Below are 25,584 nucleotides of genomic sequence, written 5' to 3'. Positions count from 1 at the left end.
GTGGTCATGTGGCCGGCATGACTAAATGCCAAAGGCTCCCGGAACACTGTTACCTTCCCACCAAAGGTGATTCCTATTTTTCTGTTTGCATTATTTACATGCTTTCGAACTGCTAGGTTGGCAGAAGCTGGGACAAGTAATGGGAGCTCACTCCGTTACGCGGCACTAGGGATTCGAACCGCTGAACTGACCTTTATGATCGACAAGCTCAGCGTCTTAGCCACTCAGCCATCACGTCCAGGTAGTCCTTAACTTGCAGCTATTCATTTACCGACCATTCCAACTGACATCAGTGACATACAACCGATACTCGCACTTAACAACTGTCACAGCCTCGCCACTGTCATGAGATCAAAATTTGGTTGCTTGGCAATTTACATGTATTGATGACGGAGTCCGGGGTCATCTGATTGCCGTTTGGGACCTTCCCAGCCAGTTTCCGACAAGGAAAGTCAGTGGGGAAAGCCGAATTTGCTTAACAATCATGTTATTAACAACTGCAAGTGATTCACTTAACAGCCATGGCAAGAAGGTCATAAAATTAGATGTGACTCGCTTAAGAACTGCCTTGCTTAACAGTGGAGATTCTGGCCTCAGTTGTCTCAGGTCATAAGTCGAGGACCACCTGTATTTTTGCAGGAAATCCATTCTTCCCAAATGAGTCGTGGAGCTTACAAATAAGCAAAGAACCATGTTGCAACTCAGTGGCTGGAAATTAGACAATAAATTACAGCTTTACCTAAAAATGCCCCAAAGTAGGAAAAAGGGTTGAATCTCTTCAGAGTTACACAAGTCTCAATGTGGTCCCTGCTAAAAAGCCCCAGTGGCCAATAACAATCCACCGGATGTATCCTGAGCCCAAACAGCTCAAGCAAAGGACCACAGGGCATTGTTACAGTTGTCTTCCAAGCAGAAAAGATGTTAAGAGAGGAGTTTCTTGTTAAAATGCAGTTTAAGATTAAAAAAACATGTAGGCAGACCTGAAGGAGGTGCATCAAAGTGGTCCACTTCCAAATAACATATGAACAGCAGATGGAGGAAGTATTTGGGTTGCCTGGTCATCCTTCTATTACTGTGCAGATGTTGGTCATAGCAATAACACTTAGACTTATATACTGCTTCACAGTGCTTTATAGCCCTCTAAGCCAGTGGTTCTCAACCTTCCCAATGCCGCGACCCTTTAATACAGTTCCTCATGTTGTGGTGACCCCCAACCATAGAATTGGTGTCTTGGTTCCTAAGATCATCAAAAATACGTGTTTTCCGATGGTCTTAGGCTACCCCTGTGAAAGGGTCGTTCGACCCCAAAAGAGGTCCCGACCCACAGGTTGACAACCACTGCTCTAAGCGGTTATACAGAGTCAGCCTATTGCCCCCAACAATCTGGGTCCTCATTTTACCGACTTCGGAAGGATGGAAGGCTGAGTCAACATTGTGCTGGTGAGATTCGAACTGCCAAACTGCAGTCAGCAGAAGTAGCTGCAGTACTGCATTCTAACCACTGGGCCACCACAGCTCTTGTAATGATGGTGATGACTATCACCCATTCAGTCATGACCAACTCTTGGAGAGTCTATGGGCCAAGATCTCTACATCTTCCAATCTTGTAACTGAGTTGCTCCATCCTCTGAATTGGACGTTGATGCAGATTACATGTCCTATTTTTTTCACTTAAATCACATCCATTATTTCCACTTTTCCATTTCTGCTTAAAACTGACACATGCCAATTTCGGAAATCCAGACTCCTTTGCCTCCTTTTTGGGGGGATAGCCGACAAGGGGCTGCTTAATCTTGCCTGCAAACGGTCCTGCATTTTATTCCTTAGCATCCTCAGTTCAAATCATCCCAAGAAGTCGGTAGTAGAAAAGACTTCCCTTTGCTGGAGAGCTCAATTGTAATCAAGAAGGCTAGATGGATAAGCAGGCAAGGCAGCTGTCTCCAAGTTTTCTATTTACAAAATGAAACGTAAACACTGCAAACATGGTAGAAATTGGCAGGACCAATATGCAATTCTCCGGGCTTGGGAAATGACTAGAATCGTGATACTGGGAGAGCACTAAAAACTGCAGAATAGCAATAGCACTTGGACTTCCTATATTCCGCTTCATAGTGCTTTACAGCCCCCTCTCTAAGAGGTTTACAGAACATCCAATTGCCCCCAACAATATGGGCCCTCATTTTACCTACCTCAGAAGGATCAAAGGCTGGGTCAACCTTGAATGGTACCAAGTACAGTGGGACCTCGGGTCCTGAACAGCTCAGACCACAAACAATTTGGATGCCGATCAAAAAATCCACTAAATGTTTTACTCACTCCATGAGCACATCCTCAGGTGCCAAATAAGCACACATGTGACAATTTCCCCTGCCACACCATTTTTTGTGTGTGCGCGTCAGACTTGCTTCTGGTCACGACCAAATCGGATGCCAACTGAAGTCCAGGAACAGGTTAGTTCAGCACTCAAGTTTCCACTGTACAATATATTTGCCGAACATACAGCATTAGACTTCATATTTTAAGCAACATTGTATTTGTACCCATTGTAATTGCAAAGGTGTGTGGTTTACAAGCTGTGGATCTAAAATATCCAAGATCAAAGATCAAGGTGACCGATTTAATTAAAATTCTACCAATTTCATCTTACTTTATTGCTAATGCATGAATGCAACTAATGGTTTAGAAGCAACCAGAATGTCTCATCCATCATTTAAATAAAGACAGTGACCTCAGTGCATTATTGAGCAAATGATACAACCCATTGCTGCAATGTTTTTTTTAAATGTGAAGCTTATAGTTTTTTTTAAGAAGTTATACTACGAATGGATTTTAGTCATGCATATATTTTTTTACTTTCTATACCAAAGGGGACTTCTTTGATTATAAAACTAGATAAAAATTGCTCAGATGAATAAACTTTCCTATTTCCTCATTTCAGTAAACATAATCTGAAGTCAAAATGGTATCTTCAGATCATAAATGCCTTAAGAAAAAAAAGAAGAAGAAGGAAAGAAAAGATTCGGCGAATGATGCCAGAACTGCATGATATTATACCATGCAACCAGTATCTGAATCTCCTGATGCTTTGTTTATTTGGAGAAATACAGTCATGGCGTTTAAAATAAACTCTGAGATCAATTGTATAATTTCACTTCCCTACAACCATTTTTAACTTAAGGTCAGAATTTTTAAGATTTGACCTTTCTGTTGAGTGGTAATTCATTAAAACACAGCTGGTTGATAAGGCAACAACTGTCTTCTGTCTGCAGCCAGGATTTGGGATGGAATATTTCACGCACACATAATCAAACACACACTTTTTTCAAGGAAAGTTCAGAAGTGCCCTCTTACTAATATTATTCCGGTATTCAACGGAAAATGAGTAAGATGGACTGTCATATGGTCTTGCCCTGCTACTGGCTCACAGGATGTTTTCCCTCCGCCATCCAGCTCCATGTTGCTGAGATTGTAGGTTAAAAGCAGTTCGTAGCTTTATGATTGGAGGAATTATATTCACACACTGCTGCCCTTCTTTCACTCAGTGACCAATCCCTTCCTGCTGTAGAGTTGGCACACACGAGAAGAGAATCTAATTGTGTACCAATACATGGATTGTAAGTAGAGATCCTGACTGCCAAAATTCCAAAATTCTGCATTGTAAATAGGCTCTCTTCGTATGTATATTGAGATTCATGTTAAGTCCCCTGACTGAATATGGAGCTGGAAGGATACAGTCTCTTCTCCCTTCTGCACATGGGGATATACCTAGGAATCCACACCACCATCCAGAGAAAGAAAAGAGACGTACAGGGAGTGTGCCTCCTTCTTTTTGTCCTCCACCTTGCTTGCTCAGAGATCCCAACCGCTGATGAGGGGATCATAAAGGGTCACAAACAAGCAATAGCAACAGCAATACTCACTTAGACTTATATACCACTTCATGGTGCTTTACAGCCTTCTCTAAGCGGTTTACAGAGTCAGCCTATTGCCCCCAACCATCTGGGTCCTCAACCTTGGAAAGATGGAAAGCTGAATTAACCTTGAGCCGGTCAAGATCGAACTGCTGGCTGTGGGCAGAATTAGCCTCCAATACTACATTCTAACCACTGCGCCACCACTGTCTCTTCTTGATGGCACTGCTTTTTTCTAACTAGATGAATGAACATCTTAAAATAATGTGAACACCTATGCTGATACAATTGTTCTGATGCCAGTCTAATTCCTTAATCACTATAGCATAACAGGACGTAGACTGAAAGAGAGTGACTGGCCCATGGTTATCTAGGGAGCTTCTATAGCTGAAGGTAAATTAGAACCTAGGTCTTCTATTTCTACTCCAACACCTTAACCAGTGCTTTACATGGGCAACGAGTACAGGTAGTCCTCGACATACGACCATAATTGAGTGCAAACATTTATGTTGCTAAGTGAGATGTTTGTTAAGCGAGTTTTGCCCCATTCTACAACCTTTCTTGCCACAGTGGTTAAGTGACTCACTGCAGTTTGATGGGTTTTGATGTGTTTCTGATTCCCCTGGGTTTTGTTTTCCTGTTTTCCTGGGTTAATTCCCTGGGTGTGAGATGGGGCCCAGGGAGTCAGTTGGGCTTGCTGATTGCATACTTGGCTCCTCGCTATGCATCAGCGGCCCTGCCAGAGCTCCTCGAGGTGATTGCAGAGGTGGCGGTTGAGACCCCCAGACTATTAGTTATGGGGGACTTCAACCTGCCATCGACGGGTGAATCATCCGAGGTAGCTCGGGAGTTCATGGCTTCCATGACAGCCCTGGACCTGACCCAAATAATTCAGGGCCCCCCACACGAGGGAGGCCACACGCTGGACCTTGTTTTTATCTCTGGTCGGTGGAAGAGTGATCTGGGAATAGGGGATTTGGTTACCACTCCCCTGTCATGGTCAGATCACTCGCTTCTCCGTCTCGACTTCCCCTCCGCTACCCCCCATTGCGGGGAGGCGGAACCAGAAGATCTTAGATGGTTCCGCCCCAGGCGACTGATGGAACCTGATAGGTTCCAGACGGAGCTTGGGCCACTGCCTGTAACCCTGACCCGCGCCCGGATGGAGGACCTGGTGGTCGCATGGAATAGTGCGGCGGCCGGGGCCTTGGACCGGGTTGCGCCCTTGCGGCCTCTCTGGTGGCAGCGAACCACCCTGGCCCCTTGGTTTACCGAGGAGCTGAGGGTGATGAAGTGCCACAAGAGACGCCTAGAGAGCAGATGGAGATCCTCTCGCGCCGAATCTGACCGAACACAGGTAAGAGCCCATTTACGGACCTACCTTGTGGCACTAAGGGTGGCTAAACGTTGATACTATGCCACTCTTATTGCGTCCGCAGAAAACCGCCCTGCCGCCCTGTTTCGGGTGACCCGCTCCCTCCTTTCACAGAGGCCGCGGGAAGCCCCTTTGCAGGGTAGGGCAGAGGAATTTGGGGAATATCTGCAGGACAAAATCGCTCAGATCCGGAGCGAATGGGTTTCCTTGAGTGATCTCGGGGAGACACCGGTGGAGAGTCTTGAGGCACCATGCTGGGAGGAGTTTGACTCTGTTGACGCCGAGGATATGGACAGGTTACGCGGGCGACTGCGGGCCACCACATGTTTATTGGACCCGTGTCCCTCCTGGCTTGTACTGGCAGCCTGGGAGGTTACACGAGACTGGCTCCTGGGACTAGTGAACGCCTCGCTGAGGGAGGGGTTCCTACCAGCCATCTTGAAAGAGGCGGTGGTGAGGCCCCTACTTAAGAGGCCTTCTCTGGACCCAGTAGAGTTAGCCAATTATCGTCCGGTCTCCAACCTTCCCTTTCTAGCGAAGGTTGTTGAGAGTGTGGTGGCGCAACAGTTCCCTCGACACCTGGAGGAAATTGTTTATCTAGACCCGCGCCAGTCTGGTTTCTGGCCCGGGCACAGCACTGAGACGGCTTTGGTCGCGTTGGTGGATGATCTCTGGAGGGCGAAAGATGGGGGTTGCTCCTCCATCCTAGTCCTATTAGACCTCTCAGCGGCTTTCGATACCATCGACCATGGTATCTTATTGCGTCGGCTGGAGGGGATGGGGGTGGGGGGCACCGTGCTGCGGTGGTTCTCCTCCTTCCTCTCCGGTCGGACGCAATGTGTGTTGACGGGGGAGCAGAGGTCAACCCTGAGGCCGCTCACGTGTGGGGTGCCACAGGGGTCGGTCCTCTCACCTCTCCTGTTCAACACATACATGAAACCGCTGGGTGAGATCATTCGAGGATTCGGGGTTGAGTGCCATCTGTATGCAGATGACACTCAGTTATACATCTCTACCCCGAACCACCCCAACGAAGCCGTCGAGGTGATGTCCCGGTGTCTGGAAGCCTTCCGGGTCTGGATGGGGGACAACAGACTCAAGCTCAACCCTTCCAAGACGGAGTGGCTGTGGCTACCGGCGCCCCGCTTTAGCCAGTTTGCTCCATCTCTGGCCCTCGGGGGGGAACAACTACCCCCGGTGGATAGGGCACGCAATTTGGGCGTCCTCCTAGACTCCCGGCTGTCGCTGGATGATCATGTGACGGCCGTGGCCGGGAGGGCGTTCCACCAGGTGCGCCTGGTGCACCAATTGTGCCCCCTACTGGAGCGGGACGCCCTTCGCACAGTCACTCAGGCCCTGGTGACTTCCCGTCTTGATTACTGCAATGCTCTCTACATGGGGCTCCCCTTGAGATGCACTCGAAGGCTCCAGTTGGTTCAGAATGCAGCCGCGCGGACAATTATGGGGAGTACCAGGTACTCCCATGTAACATCACTTCTGCGCGAGCTGCACTGGCTGCCTGTGGCTTTTCGAGTGCGTTTCAAGGTGTTGATTGTCATCTTCAAAGCGCTTCATGGCTGGGACCTAGTTATTTGCGAGATTGCATTCTACCCCATACATCCCTACAACCAATCCGCTCACACAGGGAGGGTCTCCTCCGGGTACCCTCTGCTAGACAATGAGGGCGGGCGGTGCCCAGGGGTAGGGCCTTCTCTGTGATGGGCCCAACCCTCTGGAACGAACTCCCCCCTGATATTAGAACTACTGTTGATCTCCGCTCCTTCCGTAAGAAACTCAAGACCCACCTGTTCCGACTAGCCGGCCTGGCCTAATTGTAAGCAAGCACAATCTATTACCGACCTTCCTGGATGGCTTTTTAATATTGTAAATTTTGGGGTTTTAATTTGGTTTTAGATCGTTTTAACTAGAAATGAGTTTGGGCATTATACAGACTGTATGTTTATGTTGGTTGTCTAATGTTTTGTTGTTTCTGCTTTGTTGTTTTATATGTATTGTCTGTACACCGCCCCGAGTCCCTGCGGGGAGAGGGGGTCGGTATATAAATTTAATAAAACTCAAACTCAAACTCAATCTTGGTCCCATCTGCATCCTGCAACTGCACTTTCATTGTCTGTAGAGATTCTCAGTCATCCAGGTCATGGTTGTCCCAAAGGTGCTTTTTCAAGAGGCAACTGGACTTTGTTTTTTCTTTTGAAGGTGTTTCGCTTCTCATCCAAGAAGCTTCTTCAACTCTGACAGGATGGTGGGGAATGGAAGGATTTCTACTCCTTGCAGACAGCTTAGTCATATGCATCCTTTTAGAGGATTGTTGAAGCACTTGGGAGGTTTATCTGTGTCCTCAGAGTCACCTGAGTTGTGCTCCTGATTCCTGTAGTCTGAAATTTTTCCTCTGGAAATACGGACTACAGAAACCAGGACCACAACTCAGGTGACCTCAAGGACAAAGATAAGCCTCCAAGTGCTTCAATGACTTTTAGGTAAAGGTTCCCCTCACACATATGTGCTAGTTGTTCCTGACTCTAGGGGGCGGTGCTCATCTCTGTTTCAAAGCCAAAGGGCCAGCCCTGTCCAAAGACGTCTCTGTGGGCATGTGGCTGGCATGACTAAATGTTGAAGGTGCACGGAACACTGTTACCTTCCCACCAAAGGTGGCCCCTATTTTTTTACTTGCATTTTTATGTGCTTTCGAACTGCTAGGTTGGCAGAAGCTGGGGCAAGTAATGGGAACTCACCCTGTTACGCGGCGCTAGGAATTCGAATCGCCAAACTGCTGGCCTTTATGATCAACAAGCTCAGCAGCCCTTTTAAAGGATGACTCTCTAAAAGGATGCAAATTACCAGCTGTCTGCTGTCTGCAAGGTATATAAATCCTTCCATTCCCCACCATCCTGTCAGAGCTGAAGAAGCTTCTTGGATGAGAAGCGAAAAGACTTCAAAGAAAAAACAAGAAAGTCCAGTTGCCTTCTGAAAAAGCACTTTCGGTGCCCTTTCATTGGATTTTAGGACAATGACCCAGGTGACTGTCAGTGGAGGACAGTGGTAGCATGGGGTTTATTGATTCTGGCTTTGGCTGTTGCAGGGGCCACGGTTCTTAGAGCAATTTCAATTAGCTCTGGGACAGATCTTTCTGCCCTTCTTGGTCATCAGGTTAGGAATGGATGCATTGCCACTCATGTTAGTATAATCAGTGCTTACAGTTCTTGAAAAGAATGGACTTGTGGAGTTAAGTCTCTCACTTTAACCACATAACTCCTCCTATGTCTTCTAGCCAGATGATTTTTGAACGTGGGTTTAGCGGTTTTGCAGAGATTGCAAGAAGCATCTGGAGATGTCCCTCCCTCTCTCTTCATCCTTCCTTCATCCCACTCCGGCCAGCATGTTTTGCCATCTTTGCCAAACCCACCGCTCTCTGCAAGCTGTCTAAATATGCCCCACCCACATTGAGGAAGAGCATTTCTGGTTGCTTTTCCCATCACTCGACATATTCTCAGTGCACCTAGAAATGGAGAAGGCACCATAGAGTTTTCCCCCTCCCCAGCTGTCATGTCCTTAGACCTCTCACTGCCCCACTCAGCTTTAATCAATGTGCTTGCAATTGTCCTTCTCTGCTGTGTTCAGCTTTAATTTGCATTTTTTTTAAAAAAAATCATTGGTATGGAGAGTGACTAAAGTTTCAAGGTATCACATTTGTTTCGACCCATGCCATGAGAGCTTTGCGCCCGTCCAGTAGAAGCACAGTGTCCTGTCTCAGGCCAGGCACCCACAGCTGGAACCCTAACCAAGAAGAGAAGCAAGCTAGAACTAAGGAGAAATTTCCTAATGGTGAGAACAATCAACCAGTGGAATAGCTTGCCTTCAGAAGTTGTGGGTGCCCCCATCACTAGAGGCTTTCAAGAAGAGACCGGACAGTCGTTTGTCTGAAATGGTAGAGACTTCCTGCTTGAGCAGGGTGTTGAGACTAGATGACCTCCAAGGTCCGTTCCAACTCTGTTATTCTATGTTCTAAACACACCGAGAGGTGGTTGCAAAAGCGAATAAACAAACGGCAATGAAATGTGAGTGCAAATGCACGCACACACACACACACACACACACACACACACACACACACGAAACCAGGTCCCCCAAAGTCCAGCAAACGCGCCTTGAGAGAGTTGCCAAATCCAAAAGGAAGGAACCAGAGTGGTCAAGCGAGGTTCCAAAGGGTCTGAACGTTGCAGCAGAGTTATCAGCCGGTTCAAATCCAGAGTCACGGTCACGAGGCTTTAAGTCGGGAAGCCAAGGCGCGCGGAGTCCGGATAAACGGATAAATTGCTGGGAACTGGCGCTCGCTGCTTTTCTTAAACGGAAGCAGCTCTCATGCAGCTCATTTGGAAGTGCGAGATTCCCTTCTTGCGAGGAGCCTCGCAGAACGTCTTCGCTCCGCTCTGCTGTCCGCAAGGCGAGCTTTTGCACCGGGAGGGGGCGGAGTGGCTGCTCAGACTCCGCATCTTCCGAGACCCGGTGGGGCGGCTGTGTTTCCTGGTTAGCGGCGATGCAGCCTCCTCTGCTTGCAGCTCCTCAGGCAGCGGTTCATCGGAACTGCTTGCGAATTGTCGGACTTCTCAGAGTCCAAACTGGCCGTGACGCACAGCTGTCCGGGTCTGGCTAGCATTTAGCTTATCAGTTGGCTCATATAAGGGATCTTTAAGCTTTTTCTTTATTATTTCTTTGGCTGATTTTTTTTTAGTGCTATTTTTTTAAAAGTTCGTATTTAATATAGATGTGGGATCTGGCCTGGGGGAATGGACCGGGAAAAAAAATATCTGAATTGTTCACCTCTTATTTCACCTTCTTCATGTCTTGTCAACTAAGCAATGCAAGGGCATTGTTGGGCTTTGCGTAGGCATCAGTTGGCCTTAATTTGACCCTGAGTAATATGATGCTTAAGAGACCATTTGGTGTAGTGGTTTAAGACTCTGGACTAGAAACCAGGATACTCTGAATTCTCGTCTTGCCTTAGATACAAAGTCGTCTGGATTACCTTGGCTTGCAATGACTTATCTAGCCATTTGCCAGAAGTCAACTTTGAGTCGTAGGTGCGCACGTGTGTGTGTGTGTGTGTGTGTGCGTGTGCGTGCAGGCAGATAAAGGCAGTGCTTGGTGGGAGAAAAAGGGAGCTGGGAAAACCACTGATCCCTTTTGGTAACTTGGCCCACAAGAAATAAACACAGATAACCTTCTTTACCAGCCTTATTGTGGCAGAATAGAAGTTGGCAATGAGCACATTGCAATTTCCACATTGAGGACTGGAGGGCAGCACTTTGACCTGATCATCTGTAAAAGCCACGAGATGGTGTTTCCATTTTATGGATAGATATTTACAGGGAAAGCTAGTCTTCATTCCAGATTTTAAAAAAAACACACGAAAGCATTCTGGACTCAGAGCACCCTTCATTTTGCAACTTGAAGCAGTTCATAATCCTTTTACCTAACTCTACAACTAATTAGCTCAAGCTTTCTGAATTTCAGCACTATAATGCGGGAGAGAGTAATGTTGTTACCATTAGTGTTTAAAACAAATGCAATTTGAAATTTATGAGTCATGCAGTGATCTATTACAGACTCATAAATGCCTTCTTAATTCCAACCCTAATTTATGTGCAACACTTGGCATGTTTCTGATTTTTTCCCTTCCTAAATGTACTCAGCAGTTTAGTTTTTCTTCATGTGAACTGCCTTTTTCTTTTTGGTTGGTTTTGTTGCCCTCCTATGGATACATTTCCCAGACATACACAACACCATTCATTCCAATGCTATGATGTTGTCAACTTCAATCATAGAATGAAAATACCAGGAAGATTTTGTTTTTTAAAAAGGACTTGATTGTGATTATATAACAAGTATAACTCATTGCTAGGATTGATGCAATTTATTTCCTCTACTAAGCACTTAAGAATTTAAATTTTCATAAGATTTAAAGATTTTGGAGAAAAGAGGGGAGGAGAAGGGAGAAGGGAAAAGGGAGAAAGGAAATGAGAAAAGGAGAAGGGAGAAAGGGAGAAGGAAGAGGGAGAAGGAAGAAAGGGGAAAGGAGAAAGGGGGAAGGGAGAGGAGAAGGGAGAAAGAGAGAATAGAGAAAGGGAGAAAGGGAGAAAGGAAAAGGGGAAGGGAGAAAGGAAATGAGAAAAGGAGAAGGGAGAAAGGGAGAAGGAAGAGGGAGAAGGGAGAAAGGGGGAAGGAGAAAGGGGGAAGGGAGAGGAGAAGGGAGAAAGAGAGAATAAAGAAAGGGAGAAAGGGAGAAAGGGAGAAAGGAAAAAGGGGGAAGGGAGAAAGGAAATGAGAAAAGGAGAAGGGAGAAAGAGAGAATAGAGAAAGGGAGAAAGGGAGAAAGGAAAAAGGGGGAAGGGAGAAAGGAAATGAGAAAAGGAGAGGGGAGAAAGGGAGAAAGGGAGAAGGAAGAGGGAGAAGGGAGAAAGGGAGAAGGGAAAAAGAAGGTAGAGGGAGAAGGGAGAAAGAGAGAATAGAGAAAGGGAGAAGGGAGAAAGGAAATGAGACAGGGAGAAGGGAGAAGGGAGAGGGAGAAAGAGAGAATAGAGAAAAGGAGAAAGAGAGAAGGGGGAAAGGGAGAATGGAGAAAGAAAGGGAGAAGGCAAAAAGGGACAAGGTAGAAAGGGAGAAGGTAGAAGATAAAAAGGGAGAATAGAGAAAGGGAGAAGACAGAAAGGAAGAAGGGAGGGAGGGAGGGAGGAGAAAGGGAAGAGGGAGAAGAGAGGAGAGGATACTATGCCCGAAGTCTCAAAGAAATAGTTGGCTGCCTCCAGACGTGCACGAGACGGTGAAAGCCCTTCAATTGCCCGCCTCTGATTGGACGGGTGACGCATCGCGGGGGCGGGGCCCTGCCTGACAGCCGACTCAGCCTTGCTCGGAGATAAATACAGGTGGTCCAAGATGCCGCGGCGACACAGCTTCCCGACGCTCTCGGCGGCTTCAGACTTCCCCGCGCAAAGATGTCTCAGACGCTCAAGCTGGCCACGAAGGCATCCTTGCTCGCCAAGCTCTTTCCGGAGCTGTGGGGGGAATCTCTCCTCGGGGCGCGATCGAAAGTTATTAAAAGCCACAAGACTCTGGAGGAGATGCCGGGACCCAGCGCTCTCAGCTTCTTCTCCGACCTCTTCTGCAAAAGAGGGCTCTCGCGACTGCATGAACTCCAGGTAAGAGCCGCCTTGAGATGACTGACTGACTGACTGACTGACTGACAGACAGACAGACAGACAGACAGAGAGGCAGGCAGACATCATCCCTACACCCTCGTCACCAACTTGATAATGGCTTTCTCTCTCTCCCACCCTCCCTCTCCACCTTTAAGGCTTGAAACTAGTGAGTCTTTTCCTTAATGCTTTTCCCCATCAAAAAAAATTAAAAATTAAAAATTACGCAGTGTTTTTAATCCCCAAACCCTTTTTCTTGCCAGGGCTTATGTAAAACCAATAAACTACATAGTCTAAAAAAACCTGGTCCTAGGGACACTTCCCCACTTTGATATTGATCCAAGATACTTGATAAGGAAAAAAATTAGCAATCAAAAGATTGAAATAAGAAAAACAAGGGATTAGCAATCAAAAGATGTGTGGCATTTTAGGCTTCCTTTGCAAGGTGTGGTATGTCTATGTGCCTAAGGAAATGTTGTGTGTGTGTGTGTGTGTGTGTGTTTTAAAGAAAGGTTCACAGATGGGAGATAACCAAGACTGACTCTCCTGTAAAATGTCTGTGAATGAAGCAAGGTAGTTGCACCATCCAAACCTAATCTAAGAGCTCTTTTTCTCAATTGCAATTCCTTCCTTTTTTGGAAGGGGACGATGGGCAGCAGGCATAGAGCATCTTTGGGGAACAGAAGTAATATACAATAATATACAATACGATGAATTCTGTTTTCTTCTCCCCAGTTGTTTATCCAGGGGTGTCTCCAAGGGCCAACTGTTTGGAGGCAGCCAAGTATTTCTTTACTATGCCCCCCCCCCCAAAAAAAAAGGATGCTTGGAGAAGGGGGAGCTCCAGAAAAGAAAAAAATGGCAACAGCCATTGGATAAGCAAACTTCTTCTGAATGTATGGCTCTTGACCCGTGATTTCTCAAATTGCCCTTTGAATCTTTCATGGATGGTGCCTTGATTATTTCTTTTTTAAGCTTCTGCCCAGAATTCCAGTTATCCAAATGACTTATTGTATGAATTGTGGTGAAGAGATTGACCCTTGGCATCCTTAAAGCAGTGTGGAAATGAACCCTCCAAGTTAAGGACATGGCATAAAAATACACCCTCATAAACAATATTGAGCAATTCTGCAAGATTTGCTTAAAGATCTCTGTTGCTCCCCAGGAATCAATGGGACATTTAATGACAATTCAGTAGAGCTAGGGCAAGAAGGACATTAAGACATCCCTGACCCCAACCACCCCTGGTTTGTGATGGCATATTTATAAAACGGCAGCAGGTATCCCACAAGGTGCAAACGTTGTGTTGTCAAGATCCTCACTTGCATTTATGGAAACCTTGCAGTGCGCACTTCTTGTCTCCAACCAGGAGGCTCTTTCAGGAATGTCAGTACAGCCCATTCTTTCCTAGCTTGCTTGTCTACTGTGCTCTGTTATACGGGCAGCAGCTTTCGTTGAAAAGCCTAAGCCACTGAGTTGAGCAAAACCATTTTGACCTTGTGGCCATTTATGGCATTAAACTGCACTTGCGTGTGCGTGAGACAAATTGCACAATTTTTGAATCACTGATAGTTCTTTGAGGTGTATATGGATGAGAGTGCCCTAGCCCATTCTTGTTTTAACATAACATGTTCAAATGAGTATGTTCAATAATTGTCTCAATAAGACGGTGTTTTATTATAATTATGGAGATTATCTTTTCTGCATGCTCTAAAAAAAGAGAATGTTTTATTTTACTTCCAAAATCTCTTTGCCATTCATCATTTCTTGTGTTTCCTATAGCTTTAGCACAATGGACATATGTATGTATGTATGTATGTATGTATGTATGTATGTATGTATGTATGTATGTATGTGTGTTACAACCCCTGGTATGCCCAAATATGGGAGGGAGCTCATTACTCCCCCTTTCTGTCCTTTGGCTCATTACAGAAAATCATCCAGGCAGAAAACCATATTTTATTTTTAATGTTGCCTTTGCTATGTTTGTGTTGTATTTGTGCTGATAAATAAATAGATCTATTTCAAGCTATTTAGCTCTCATCAGCTAGCCATACCCTTACTGGGATATATATATAGTAATTGAAGTGTCCTTGGTACTGAGGGGGTTTGGTTGTTTTCCTGCTGACTTTTTAAATTGCCTTTATTTAAATTTGCAACGATCCTATTATATAAAATATTTTCCTATTGCAATCCAATTCTTCCTTCCAAAGATATCTGACAACTCTGAACTGAGTTATATTAATGTGCAAGCTACTACCCTACATTGTCAAAATAGTTTTGTAGGTTTAGCAGTACATCATTAGATAGGAAGAGAAAATTATTCAAAATACTTATCTTGTGAAATGCCAGCATTTCACTGTCCTGATTATCTCTGGAAAGAATCTGAAGGGTGAAGAGCAGACAATTTTGGAATATCATATCAGTGTTAAATTTGTTGAATGCTCTACTGGTAATCAAATGTCAATTATTTTCATAAAGGTAAAAAAAAAACCCACAATGGTTTTAGGGTGGGTGAGGCTGTTTGATTTATGCACCACTGCTGTCTTTGGATTGTGTGGACAGCATTGAGATTAAATAGATATCCTCTTTTTGCATGTGTATCCTCTAAGAACGATTGTTTTTATCAGGGGTGTCAAACTCACAGCCCGTGGGCCGGATGCATTATGTGCCGGCCATCCCCACCCCCATTTTAGGGGGGAAAGTCATGATACATCACATGATGACGTGACTACGCGGGTTTGACACTCCTGGCATATATGCATTGTCATGATCCTTTTTTGTTATTTTATTATTGTTGATGTGCTATTGTATTTCCCAAAGAAGGGAAAGCAAATGAACCATTTGCAGATGCTTAACTTAAGAACTCAGTTTGGTGTTACTTAAGAGTTTTTTTCACTTTTCTACTTTATCAAAGAGACACAGAACCATAAAGAGTAAGCAACTTACAGAAGATGAGACTAAATAATGAAAGCTACTCAAGAGTCTGAAGAACGCTCTAGTCTAGTCTAACCAAATGAATGAAAAGCACAATCCTACACATGTTTAGAGAGCCAACAATCCTTTTGTTCCACTTTTAAGAGTCTACATCACAGGAAATCAATCCAAAGAAGGCTAAGCCTATTTTTCAGTCCTATTGATTGCAGTAGAAAAAGCCAACTACTTAGTTTTGTCATGTAATCTTCAGGACTAAAATTGCCCTTTCTTGTTCAATAAGCCACTGTCCTTGCACTGGCAATTTCTAAGTGCTTCTTTAGCTATTCAATCCGAGTTAATCCCTTTTCACATATATGAAGATGCTTGCATTATAGAGCTCCTAGATCCTAGGATGTACCAACGTATTTGGATGTTTATTTTGGACATCAGATGCTTATCCTTTTTGACATGGAGGTTACCAGTAAGAGAGAAAATTTCTGCAATCATTTTTCCCCTCAGCAAGAAAATGTAACTATTGAGAAACTTGACGCGTGGAACATATCTTCCATGGGTTCAGTATATTTCTACCTGGAGCGGACTAGATTTGAGATTAATAGGTTCTCTAGATATTTTTCTTATTTAGCAATCCTTCCAGTACTTATACAGAATTTGGGGTTAATCGAAGAAAAGGCGGGGAGGATGTAATTGTGTTTCCTGACTGGATCTTCTTCCCTGAGTGGAACATTATGGGATGTCTCACAAGCTTCTCTCCTGCTCTCCTCCTAGATCGAAGGCAAGGCTAAATATGGCCCAGTTTGGAAGGCGAGTTTTGGGCCTATCCTCACAGTCCATGTGGCTGACCCCAGTCTGATTGAACAGGTGCTAAGACAGGAAGGCAAGCATCCCATTCGCTCCGACCTCTCCTCCTGGAAGGATTATCGAGTGTGCCGAGGCCACGCATATGGGCTGCTCACAGCGTAAGTATTCTCTGCCTTTTGTTCTCCAGGGCAGGCTGGCAGGAGTTCATATTGCAGTAGAGTTCCCCTGAAAGCTGTCCTTGCAGAGGCTATTCCATTCTCATCATTTCCCACCCGGCAAATCATTCCATGCATTGATTAGCTATGGAGTAGCTCCCTCTAGTGATTTCCCGGAGACTTTCAAGAAGGTTTTATGCATGTGAAGATGTGGCTCTGATGGCCATTTAGGCAGCAATTTTAAAAGCCTGTTGACATTCATCCCTTCGTTTTATATAAGGAGTTTCTGTTCTTGAGATAGATAATTATCGGAACTAGAAACTAAAGAATCAAAGCCCAATATAATACCATTAAAACTTTGATCCATGCAACTTATAAATCCTGGCCTGAAAGAGGGAAGAATTTACATGCCTCTCCAGGAAACAAAAAGTTGGGGAAATTCTTGACTCTCTAAAGTTGGCAAGTTGAGAGGACTGCAGGAATTTAGAAGGAGCGAGATAGGACAGGAGAAGCCTCACCATTAGGTCAAGTGAATCAAGTTACTTTGGGCAGCCAAAACAGGTGAGGTGGATGGGGGACACAGAGAGCTAAAGGCCAGAGTTGTGTGTAGTTGCCCTAAACCATGTCAACTATCTGCTGTCCTCCATTCCAGTGATGTGTGCTGTCTTTCAATCAGTGCCCAAATAAGATCTGACTGCCAGTTTGCTTGGGTTTTGGGTGGGGAGGGGGAGGGCTGCCATCTTGCCTCTCTCATGAGGCAAAAAGATTATCCTAAAAAAAATCCTGTTCCCAAACAACGGGGAGATAAAACAGTATCATCTGTTCCCATGACACAAAAACACGTCTTAAGACACCGGAGACTGTAGACAATTGTGTAATTTACCACTACTACCTACACATCCTCACAAAAACATATGTGTAGGTGGTAGTGGTGATTTACACAATTGACTCCAGTCTCCGGTGTCTTAAGATGTGTTTTCATGTCATGGGATAAGATGTTTCCTGCCCTCTATATTTCTCATGCAAAATCAGCAGAATTAGGCAGTAATGGAAACTTTAGAGCAAAGACCTCAGATGTCCTACATGAAGGATTTCACAGTTGGGTTATGTAATGGGAGGGACACGCCTTGCTTATCGATTTTTATGTGTTACTGGGGTTTATATGCCATTCTAACCCATGGACCCTCCAAAGCTACAGCACACAACATCTCTCTCTTCATTGGCTAGACTGGCTGAAGCTGTTGGCCACCAACTTTTAGTCATAGCTTGCCTACTTCAAATGCTAAGCTGATATCCTTCTTTTTACTTCTGGCATCTCACCTTTGTGGCTGGGGAAAGGAAGCTAAAATCCTTAGTAACAGGCCAAGCTTTCTTGCCCTACTCTGAGGGCATGAATGGAGACAGTTTTAAACCATAATTACTGGCCCTTCCCTGCCTCAGGGTGTCTTAGCACATCCTCTCGGTGAAGCATCTGCTTCATTTTGTGTTTCTCCCTTTGGAGGACTGCTCACTACAGCTGATCTGGGGAAGACAAGAGAGAAGAAGTCCCCCATGTTTTCTGGAAATGCCTGAGAACAGCAGGATCTTGCTGAGGCTTCGGCAAGCCTACAGGCTGGGAAGTGAGAAATCACCCTAAGGGCCTCACTAAGCCATCGATGACTCAGGCTCCCTCAGCAGGGGTTCTCCCATCTGCTTGACTGGTGGCTTCCACAGCCTGGACCAATGCAGGATGTGAGTAACAAGAAAAGAAAATGTAACCAAGAGATAAGCACTCAATCCTTTTGGAGGGGCTCTGGGTAGTTTGTTTCCAGATTATTAGTGGACTATCTATCCCAGTGTGGCGTAATGGTTAAGGCATCAGGGCTAGAAACCAGGAAACTGTTCTAAACTTGCCTGGAGCATAAAGCCAGTTGGGTTACCTTGGGCCAGTCACTTTCCCTCAGCCCTAGGAATGATGCAATGGTAAACCACTATTGAAAAACCTTGCCAGGAAATCTGCAGGGGTTTGTCCAATCAGAATCAGACATAATTGAGTGTGGAGGGGGGGGGAAAGTCTCTTTTAAGAGGTTGGAGGTATAGGTCCGCCAGCTGATACTCTTTGGAAAAGGGAGGATGTTCTAACTTATTTCTAGTTTTGTCTCTGTAGAGCTTTGGGCTTCCTTTCTGTCCAGCAGACTAACAGAGGCTTTTCCCCCCCCCTACTATGCAGGGAAGGTGAGGAGTGGCAGAAAATTCGCAGCATCCTAGGAAAACACATGCTGAAGCCCAAGGAGGTGGAATCTTACACCGGCACCCTGAACGAGGTGGTCAGTGATCTGATCGGCCGGCTGCAGCATCAGAGAAATCGCCACGAGCGACACGTGGTCAAGAATGTGACTGATGAATTCTACAAGTTTGGATTAGAAGGTATCTTACTGCTACACCCATTTTATAAAATTGCCCTACAACCTTCCATCTAGGTATCCAAGTAGGGAAATCTAGGATAACGGTAAAATGTAGTGTAATGGGTATAATGGAGCCAGGCTGAGTTCATCTGAGGTAAACTACAATTAGTCCTCAACTTAGAACCATTTGTTTAGCGACAGTTTGAAGTTGTAATAGCACTGGGGGGAAAAAAACAGCTTACGACTGGTCCTCACACTTAACAACTGTTGCAGCATCCCACAGTCATGTGAGCTACACTTCGATGCTTGGGAGCTGGCGCAAAAGTTGCACTGTCCCAGGTCACATGATTGCCAGAGTCATTTTGATATGAGATGGGCAGCAAAAAAAAAAAAAATGCAAACCTTCCCACCCAGCTTCTCACAAGCAAAATCAATGGGGGAAAGCCAGATTTGCTTAATGACCGCATGATTCACTTAATAAGCGCAGTGACAACTGTGGCAAAAAAGTCATAAAATCAGGCATGACTCAACCACCCTGCTTAGCAACAGAAATTCTGGTCCCAATTGTGGTCGTAAATCGAGGACTACCTATACACTATTTTTTTTTAGCATTGATGATACAAGCACATGTGAATATCTAATTTATACTTTTCTCCCCATAAGTCTTTCTTGACTCCTTCAGGACGATTATACCATCACTTAAGATGTCCTCGATAATTTTCAGGTTTCTTGTAAACCAGGGTTTTAGGCATTTAAAAAATGGCAACTTATGTTGATTTCTGCAAAGTGAAAACTTCTAACTTCAATATTTAAATTTAATCCTTCAATTACAATTGTAAAACCCTGATAGTTGCAGAGAAGGACTTGAAAGTATGTTGCCAGTGCTTGTTAAAAAAACGAAACAAAACTCAGATACTAAGGAATGAGGTTTGATGGATAAAGTTTCTGCTGTAATGATTGAAGTGACCATTCATTTAATTTCCTTCCCTAGGTATTTCTTCGGTCCTCTTTGAATCCCGCATTGGCTGCCTGGAGGCCAAAGTTCCAGAAGAAACAGAGAAGTTCATTAGCTCCATCAACACCATGTTTGTCATGACTCTGCTCACGATGGCCATGCCCAAATTTTTGCACCAAATCTTTCCTAAGCCGTGGCAGAAGTTCTGTGAATCTTGGGATTATATGTTTGAGTTTGGTGAGTGTTTGTGCCACTAAAGTTTCCTACTTTAAGTAATTTTAAACTAATCTTCGATTGGTAGCTGCCCAGAATTGGCTGAAAGATGGGTGACTGTATAAATGTTATAAAGAGAAAGAGCTGATAGATGATAAATATGTAGATAAATAGATGATAGAGAGAGAGAGATAGACTAGAGATAGAGAGATAGAGATTTCTGCTTTGATGTGATTATATATATTGCCATTGTTATTAATTATTATAAAGAATGGTTTTGTAAGGACCAGAAATGTGCTATTTCTCATTTCACTTGCTGTTACAATTTTTTTTCTCCTTTCTTCTAAGAGAGAGATTATTCAGAAATTTCCCCAAATGCTAAGTCTAGATAGCAATACTTTGAGGATTTGATTGAAGGATATTGTGTAAATACCTAAAACAGATAGATACCCATTGCTGACATGTTATAGAGAGTCAGGGCCTATTTAAAAGGGGATATGCTCCTCTTTGCCTAAGGTCATATTAAAACATATTCAAACTTGGTTTGAAACAAGAAACATTCAGACCTGACTGATACGTCGCAAAGGTTGTTAAATATTTATTGGATGGCTCCAACAGGGAGACAAAGAATAATCTTTTGGCTATTTCTTTTCCAGCCAAAGGACACATTGATAAGCGGATGGCTGAAGTTTCCGAAAGAATCACCCAGGGGGAGAAAGTCGAAGGAAAATACCTCACTTATTATTTGGCACAAGAAAAATTGTCCATGAAATCCATCTATGGAAATGTGACTGAGCTTCTGCTGGCTGGTGTGGACACGGTAAGCATTTGAGGATGCTGTAAAATTGAATATTTTCTGTACTCACAAGCGTTATTTCTTTCTACCTTTGGAAGCCACGTCCAATCCAATTTCAGCTGAAACTAGTTCATATGATGGGGGGGGGGGGGGGAATGGATAGATGTTGGGGACAAGAGGTTAGATGAATGATGTCATCTTCTTTAGGTGGAGTCAACTGTTCTGTGGGCCGCGATAGCCTTTTCTTGAATAAATGGTCAAAAGGACCACATTCCTTCCCTTCTGTAGATGTTCTTTAGAGGAAGACAAGGATGCAGGTGTAATGGGATTTTGCTTGAACCTGAAATTTATTTCCTTGCTTGAAGCAACGACATCTTTCCCCAATCAGAAACCTTCCAGTTGTGTTAGATTATGTTTCCTGTCATTTCCAGTTAGAGATGGACTGTCAGGGTTCCAAATAGCATCCAAAAGTAGGATACAGGCCTGACATGGATGTTGTCCAGCATATACACAAGGGATTTGAAGAAGCTCTGCTTTAAAATATATAAAGTTGATGACTTTTAGCTTTTTTTTAAAAAAATGCTGTAAATAATTGTCTGCACTGTGGCCTCTTCAGCTCTGTTTAGAATGCGATTTGCAATATTATCTGATCCACTCTAGATCTGGTATAATCTGGTGAAAGGACATGGATTCTATTCGTGATTCTTAGTTTTTGTTCTTTGGCTGTATGAAAGAAGAATGCCCTAGACAGCTAGCAGAAAAACAGTACCTACAACTTGGCAACAACGCTTCCAGCCTCGTAGGGGCTGATTATTCTCTGCACTTCTTAAACTAGTTCTGAATCCATCTCTCTCTGTGTGTGTGTGTGTCCCTGCAGATCTCAAGTACTTTGTCCTGGAGTTTGTATGAGTTGTCCCGTCACCCTCAGATACAAGCGGCTGTCCATGAGGAAATTACCACTGTGATGCAGGACAGCCTCATTCCAACCGCTGCTGATGTAGCTCAGATGCCTCTGTTGAAAGCAGTGGTGAAGGAGGTCCTGAGGTGAGTCTTATTTCGGGAGCAGATAGGAGGCTGGTACGTGGAAGGTAGAAACATAGAAATGTCTTATGTTGATCTTGCATGAGGAAGCTTAAAAGATGGTCAGGTTTCTTCTTGTCTGAAAGCCTGCCAGAGGGAGTTTCAGGGGAGAAGCTGAACGGTAGCAGTTCAAGGTCACCTTTTTTTTCCTTTTCACTGCTCTGATCATAAGACCTGTCCTAAGACCAGCCTTCTATTCTTGTTTGCCTTTGGCATTCAGAGATGCTAAGTTTTATCATCCATGACTTATTTGTCCATGTAAAAATCCATTTGAGTATAGGTAGTGTACACTGTTTATGAGCCACGATGGTGCAGTGGTTAGAGTGCAGTACTGCAGGCTACTTCTGCTGCCTGCCGGCTGCCTGCAGTTTGGCAGATCGAATCTCACCAGGCTCAAGGCTGACTCAGCCTCCCATCCTTCTGAAGTGGGTGAAATGAGGACCCAGATTTTTGGGGACAATATGCTAACTCTGTGAACTGCTTAGAGAGGGCTGTAAAGCACTGTGAAGCGGTATATAAGTCGAAATGCTAAGTGCTAAGTTTGCTTGGTGACCATTCAAACTTACGATTGACCAATCACAAGCTACTTATGACTCTATTTTGAAGTTACAGTATAATAGCCATGACACACATATCCCCCCATGGTCATGATGGACCCTTTGCAAAAGGTTCACCTTTATGGCTATTTGCAGAGTCCTGTGTTCACATGATCACAATTTTTGATGGTTGTGAGGATTTACTTCCAGTTTGTGTCAAAAAAATGTCCATTGGGTAAAGTGGGTCATCTTAATGACCATAGTGATCCCTTAACAACCACCACAAAAATGTCATAAAATTGGGTCCAATCACGTAGTGACCCGCTTAACGACTGAAATGACGTACAACTGTAATTCCTGGTTCAATAACAGTCTTAAGAACAGGACTACCTGTACTAACGTTGATTTTAAAATCTACTAAAGCTATTTGCTTTGCTTTTGCATGGCTCAGTAGCAATAGCAATAGCACTTAGATTTATATACCGCTTCACAGTGCTTTACAGCCTTCTCTAAGCGGTTTACAGAGTCAGCATATTGCCCCCAACAATCTTGGGTCCTCATTTTACCAACTTCGGAAGGATGGAAGTCTGAGTCAACCTTGAGCTGGTCAGAATTGAACTGCTGGCAGTCTGCAGAATTAGGCTGCAATATTGCATTCTGGTCACTGTGCCTCCAGGGCTGTTAGTAGGTGCTTGGGTTTTCTGCTTAGATTTTTGCTGTGGAGCATCCATTTGGAGGCAAATTTAGCTACCTAGCTAGATAACTTTATTTCTATCAATGTGCTTTGCGCTGGGTATCTATAGATCTGGACAGCTGGGCGAGAAGTGAAATCTGTGATTCCTTTAAAATAACTCTTGCTTTTGTTTGCTCTTTACAGATTGTACCCAGTGATTCCTGGTAATGCGCGTGTCATCTCAGACAGGGACATCCAAGTGGGAGACTATATCATCCCTAAGAAGGTGAGCAAGGCCAGAGATGATGCAAATGGAAATGGAAAGAAAGCACAGTGACCATTAGTCTGCAGTATATTGCCACAAGCCATTCATGTGTCATTTGGATGCAACAACTAGAAGCAATAGATGAGTTAAGATATGGACCTACACAAGACAAGGCTGATAATCTAGACACGATGTGATCTCAACCACACGTGTTCATCTAGGATTGCAGTTACCAGTTGCCCATGATGTGCTACTGGCACTCTCCTTACCTATCTAATGTGCAACTGATTTTTAACATCAACAGTTATAAGTTGTGAAGTCCTTTCCAAGAGGAGAAAATTAAGAACATATAACAGGGGTGTCCAACTCAATTTCATTGAGGGCCGCATCAGGGTTGTGTTTGACCTTGGCGGGGGAGGGGGGGCAGGTGGGCATGGTCAGCTTGAGGTCACTCATATTGGAGGTGCCTGTGGCGGCCCAACCACTCTGTCAGCAAAAACGAAGCTCGGGAGGGCCCCTCCATTTTCACTGGCAGAGGCACCGCAGGCCAGTCCTTCGCTGTTTCCAGGGTGGCTCCATGGGCCAGATCTAAGCCCTGTGCCTTGGCTTTGACACCCCTGACATATAATAAATGGAAAGGAAGATTAAAACCAATACAACTATTCACCATAGGACACCAAGGAGGTCTAAAACAAGCCTGTTACTCTTTGTCCCCAAGTCTCTGGAAATGTATACATATACATACAGGGATTCTTATTAGATGGGAACTCAAGGAAAGGATTCCTGAATGGAAATACTGTCTTAAGGGCAAAATGAAGACAGGGGACCAATGAAGGTTTGGATCAAGAAATGGGAACTAAGATAACACTTCAAGAAGGACAGGGAAGTGGATGTAGAGCAATGAAACAGGTAGACATTCTGAACATGGTTTTCTGAATTGCTTTTCTCATGTTGGTTCTTTTTTTTCTCTTCCTCTTTTCTTTAGACCCTGATAACCCTTTGCCATTATGCTACCTCTCGGGATGAGAAGTACTTCTCCGACCCCAACTCCTTCCAGCCTGAGCGATGGCTGCACAAGAATGCTTCACACCATCCCTATGCCTCCATTCCCTTTGGCTTTGGCAAACGCAGTTGCATTGGCCGACGTATTGCGGAGCTTGAAGTATATCTGGCGCTAGCTAGGGTACGTTCTACTGATGATGATGATGATGATGATGATGATGATGATGATGATGATGATGATATCTTCCAGATAAGCTCTTGCTCTACGACTGGCATGCTTGAAAACTTGGAATTTTGTTTGTTTGTGGGGAAAGGCACAGTGGCGAAACATTGTCATCTTCCTCCCTCCCTTCCTCCTTCCTTCCTTCCATCTTTCTTTCTTTCTTCTTTTCTCTCTTTCTCTCTCTTTCTTCCTTTTTTCTTTCTTCTTTTCTCTCTTTCTCTCTCTTTCTTCCTTTTTTCTTTCTTCCTTTTTTCTTCCTTCCTTCAATCTTTCTTTCTTTCTTTCTTTCTTTCTTTCTTTCTTTCTTTCTTTCTTTCTTTCTTTCTTTACTTACTTACTTACTTACTTACTTACTTACTTACTTACTTACTTACTAGATTTATATCCCACCCATCTCACTATTGAAGCAACACTGAGCGGCTATCTTCCATTTTTAAATCTCCCATGTTCCCCATCAATTATTCCACTTTTTAATCCTTTTTTCTGCAAGAATATCACTAAGAGGAAAAGATGGAATAGTTGCATAAGGATTTTGGATCAGTCAGGTTATTACTGCCCGGCTGAATGCACTGCCCGCCCCTCATGCAATAGTTAAACTTTGTACTATAATTTGAGAGGACAACAGTAAGATTGAGAACTGTCTTACTGAGTTAAAATTAGCCTGGTCTCAAAGAATGCTAAAAGGTTTCTTTCTCTCCCTTTAAAAAAATAGATCCTGAAGCATTTTGAAGTGAAACCTGAAGAGGAAGGAGAAATCGTAAGCCCCATGACACGGACCTTGCTTGTGCCAGAGAAGGACATCAATTTACAGTTTCTGAGTCGTTAAAACAGGACAAAACAAAGAAAAACCATTGACTTAGGCTTCCTGTTAATGGACAACCAGCACTTAAGAGTCTTACTGTATAGAATCCACTAGCTGCAAGTGGAGCTCTCTGTCTTAATTCTTGATGTGAATTTGAAAGGAGAAAAAGAGGGAGAAGACCCATGTTGCTGAGCAAGGTTAGCTCCAGAGAAATCCCCTTTGCAGTTCTGGGACAAGGACACTTCAAAATGATTCCTCCACCAAGAAT

General features: G+C 44.3%; 1 protein-coding gene across 1 annotated transcript; it reads left to right on the top strand.

Annotated features, from left to right (window-relative positions):
* Positions 1 to 12,274: 12,274 nt before the first annotated feature.
* Positions 12,275 to 25,340, top strand: CYP27B1 (cytochrome P450 family 27 subfamily B member 1; the record flags this gene model as incomplete). The annotated part of the gene is made up of 9 exons (XM_081939208.1): positions 12,275 to 12,500; positions 16,200 to 16,390; positions 18,597 to 18,793; positions 19,763 to 19,963; positions 20,596 to 20,759; positions 21,613 to 21,779; positions 23,229 to 23,310; positions 24,275 to 24,472; positions 25,227 to 25,340. Exons 1-9 carry the CDS (start codon positions 12,297 to 12,299, stop codon positions 25,338 to 25,340), a joined length of 1,518 nt encoding a protein of 505 aa, XP_081795334.1. The 5' UTR covers positions 12,275 to 12,296.
* Between the last annotated feature and the right edge of the window lie 244 nt (positions 25,341 to 25,584).

Source organism: Natrix helvetica, assembly GCF_964273705.1.
Source record: "Natrix helvetica genome assembly, chromosome: 1".
In the NCBI taxonomy this organism is placed as follows: Eukaryota; Metazoa; Chordata; class Lepidosauria; order Squamata; family Natricidae; genus Natrix; species Natrix helvetica.
Note: the sequence above shows the minus strand (reverse complement) of the source record. Positions and strands in the feature narration are given on the sequence as shown.